General features: G+C 49.6%; 1 protein-coding gene across 1 annotated transcript; it reads right to left on the bottom strand.

Annotated features, from left to right (window-relative positions):
- Positions 1-2,563: 2,563 nt before the first annotated feature.
- On the bottom strand, positions 2,564-3,529 carry LOC101617576 (olfactory receptor 6B1-like). The gene has a single exon (XM_004669632.3). The coding sequence runs from the start codon at positions 3,527-3,529 to the stop codon at positions 2,564-2,566; it is 966 nt and encodes a 321-aa protein (XP_004669689.3).
- Between the last annotated feature and the right edge of the window lie 296 nt (positions 3,530-3,825).

Here is a 3,825-nt window from a genome sequence, read left to right as displayed (position 1 = left end):
TTCAATCTTGCCATGGCTAGGAAAAATACCATTGACAAATAATTATTTTGCAGTTGAGATTACTTTCATGGTCTGGAATACAGGTCTATCTTGATAAATGCCCCAGGTGCACCATAAAAGAAAGTACAGTCACAGTTGCTGACTCTGTAAATGCCAGCCAGACCAAGCTGATGGTGCTGCTGAAGCCTTCCTGATACTGCTAATCTCTTACTTGCTCTGTCTTCTTGAGGCTTATAAGCAGAGTTGTGGTTGAGCCTGTTTCTGATAAGTCCAGTATTTGCTTTTGATCATCTTGATCAGTCAAATATTATCTCTTATTCTTTCACATGGCTGGCTATCTTTGGTTGTGTCTGAATACTAGAAGAATTTGAAGGAGTGATTAGCACTTTCTTCTAGAAGGGATACTTTTTCTTTTTTTCCAAGGTAGGGTTTCACTCTAGTTCAGGCTGACCTGGAATTCACTATGTAGTCTCAGGGTGGCTTCCAACTCATGGCTATCCTCCTACCTCTGCCTCCTGACTGCTAAGATTAAAGGCATGCACCACCACATCTGGCTAGGAAGGGATACTTTTTGTTTTCACTTCTTCCAGGCCTATGGTGGAAGTTTAGAGTCAGGTAACTCCAAGTACTAAGCTTGCACCGTGATGTTCCAATTAGTTACCCAAAGTTGTCCTGGGTACATGAACACTGGGTCTTGTCTAATTCATCTTCCATCCTGGAGTACAGCCCTTGACCTCCCCATACATGCAGGGTAGGCTTCTAGGATTGCTGGCAGTATTTGGTGGCATACCTGGTGTAGGGTGGGGTCTTTCTGGAAGGGACCACAGGAGCTTTGCCTCTCGGCCCTCAGGGTCTGGGCCATTCAAGTTAGGACTATCTCCTTAATTTTGTAAATCAGCTTCCAGGAGAAATATCTACCCTTGTACTGAACACTCTCCTTTCTCAATGTCAGGAGTTCCTACTACCCATATCCCCATTATCCCTGGGTCTTTCCTTCTGTGGGGCATATTGATCCTGGGCAGCAAATGAATAGAATGAGTGTAGCCCCCCACTGTACCAGAGATGCTCACAGGTTATAACAGTTCTGGGAACACTGACACTCACCAGGAGCCAGTCTGGCTTAAGAGATATATCTCTTCATTCTACTTGGAGACAAACTGGTGGGAGAAGGTCCAGGCAAAGGGTCTTCTGGTTTGGGTGGCTGAAGCCAACAGGAGCAGATGGGTGAGGCTGGTACTCAGTGGTGTGATGGTTGCAATGTAGACCCTTAGGGGTGGGAATGGGCCACACTGGTCCTAATAAGAATTTGGGGGATGTGCTAGAGAGATGGATTAGCAGTTAAGACATGTGCCTGGAAAGCCAAAGGACACAGGTTTGATTCCCCAGTACCCACATAAAGCCAGGTAGATGCACAAGGTGGTGCATATGTCTGGAGTTTGTTTGCAGTATCTAGGGGTCATGGCATGCCCATTCTATCTGTCTCTCTTTATCTCTAAATTAAAAAATTGGGGGTTTTCCCTTATGGATAAAGAAGGATTTTATAGCACATGATGGTTCAGGTTGTGGGAGTGCCTGAGCTGGGATGGGGCAGGACTCCCAACCCAGTGATGTTGTAAGGCAGGGAAGATGGGCTCTTGGAGGTACTCAGAGGATAGGATGACACTACTTGGATCAGCAGTTGTGAGCAGCAGGTGGGGTTTGAGTGTGTGTGAGACTCTGGTGGTCATGGCTGCAGTATAGGCTAAAAATTGGCTCTAGGAGGAGTTGGAGGAGCCCCAGGGTATGGCCTGAGGGGTGGGTTTGCAGTGATAGATTGTCCTCAAGACCCTCTGGTTGTCCAGGGTATGCTTTGGCCCTATACATCCATCTTTTGTTCATTCCTTCATTACCAGTGGGTGGGTGATCATCTCTCCTCCAACTGGCCTCCCTACCACCCCTGCCTGGGCCTCTCTCCTCATCCTTGGTGTGTCAACCATAGATTTTAATTTTCACTCCCTTTTATTTTTATTTATATTCATTTATTTACTTTTTTTGAGGTAGGGTTTCACTCTAGCCCAGGCTGACATGGAATTCACTATGTAGTCTCAGGGTGGCCTTGAACTCAGGTGATGAGACCCCAGGGCCTGGCTTGATGACAGATGTGTGGCTGTGTCAACAAGGGTGGGGAACCAGCACGCCTCTGTTGCTGCAGTCCTTCTGTTATGTGTGGAGTCAGAAGATCTGTGCTTGCTAACATCTGCACCTGGAACCCAGGGCACTTTCATCTGCACTGCTCCTCTCAAGTAGGGAGGGGCTGCTAGTGTGAGTGGACCATGATCACTTAGAAACATCCCTCATATGAGGGCAACCTTGTATAGCACCTAAGTAAGGATCAGGGTGAGGGCTCTTGAGACGGGATGCTTGCCTTGGACTGGAGATCCCATTGGAATTGCTGGCTTTGCAATCACTCAGGGGTTGGGAAGTATGTACTGGACCTGTCTGTTTACTCTACCTGACCCTGACTGTCTAAAGAGCTGATGAGAAGCTGCATTGTTGGTAGGGGTTCGAGGTAGTATATGTCCTCCTAGGAGGAGGCCCCCAGTGCCTGGGCTGCCCTTTGCAGTGCCCTATGAAGTGCCTGCTTGACCTCCTGATTCCGCAGGCAGTATATGATTGGGTTGAGCAGGGGTGTAAGCACTGTGTAGACAACTGACACCAGCTTGTTGTAGTCAAAGGAGTAGATGGCACGTGGCCTGGCATAGATGAAGAGGGAGGCTGAGTAGAAGATGACCACCACAGCCAGGTGTGAAGCACAAGTGGAGAAAGCCTTTTGCCGGCCATCAGAGGATGGCATTTGCAGCACGGTACTGAGGATGGCTGTGTAGGAGAAGACAGTGAGCACCAGTGGCCCCAGCAGGATGAGTAGTGCCAGGAGGAAGTCCACGAGTTCTGCCACTGACATGTCAGAGCAGGCAAGGTTCAATAGCGGGGACACATCACAAAAGAAGTGGTTCATGATGTTGGGGCCACAGTAGCCTAGGCGAGAAATAAAGAATACCTTCCCCAGGGAGATGGTGAAGCCAGAGAGCCAGGAACCAGCAGCCAGGAGGCTGCAGAGTCCAGGGCTCATGATGGCTGGGTAGCGCAGAGGGTTACACACAGCCACATAGCGGTCATAAGCCATGACGCCCAGCAGGGCACACTCAGTGCAGGCCAATGCCAGGAAGAAGTACAGTTGTGCCATGCAGCCTGTGAAAGAAATGTGCTGGAATTCGGGTGAGGCGAGGCTGAACAGCATCTTGGGTACGGTGACTGAGATGTACCACACCTCCAAGAAGGACAGGTTGCTGAGGAAAAGGTACATAGGCTTGTGCAGTGCAGGGCTAGTGCAGATCACCACAATGATGACTAGGTTCTCTGTGATGGTTAGCATGTAGGCCAGCAGGAATAGCCACAGCAGGCTCAGATGGAGACCCAGAGAGCCTGGGAATCCCACCAGGATGAACTCAGTTACCTCTGAGTGGTTTCCCCTGGAAGACATGGTATCCATGGCCCTACCTGGGGGAGCGAAGAGAGATGGCTATAGGTGGAGTCTGGGAAAGGCCACCAGTCTTCTGAGCCAAGTTCCCCTTGGGTGGCAGGAGAGACCTCACCTCATGTACTCTGTCCCCTCCCCCTGGCCATATTGCCCACAGCTTGACTCCTATTGGTTGTGGCAATCCAAGTCTGTTTTTTATTGATTGCTGGGGGCCAACATCCCAGCCCAGCACATATCAGATAGAACTTCTGTGTCCTGGAGGACACCTCCAGGCACTGTGAGGCCATTTTGGAGGCCTGGCTCTAGGA

This window comes from Jaculus jaculus, chromosome 1 (assembly GCF_020740685.1).
Source record: "Jaculus jaculus isolate mJacJac1 chromosome 1, mJacJac1.mat.Y.cur, whole genome shotgun sequence".
In the NCBI taxonomy this organism is placed as follows: Eukaryota; Metazoa; Chordata; class Mammalia; order Rodentia; family Dipodidae; genus Jaculus; species Jaculus jaculus.
This window is presented reverse-complemented; position numbering and strand designations above follow the sequence as displayed.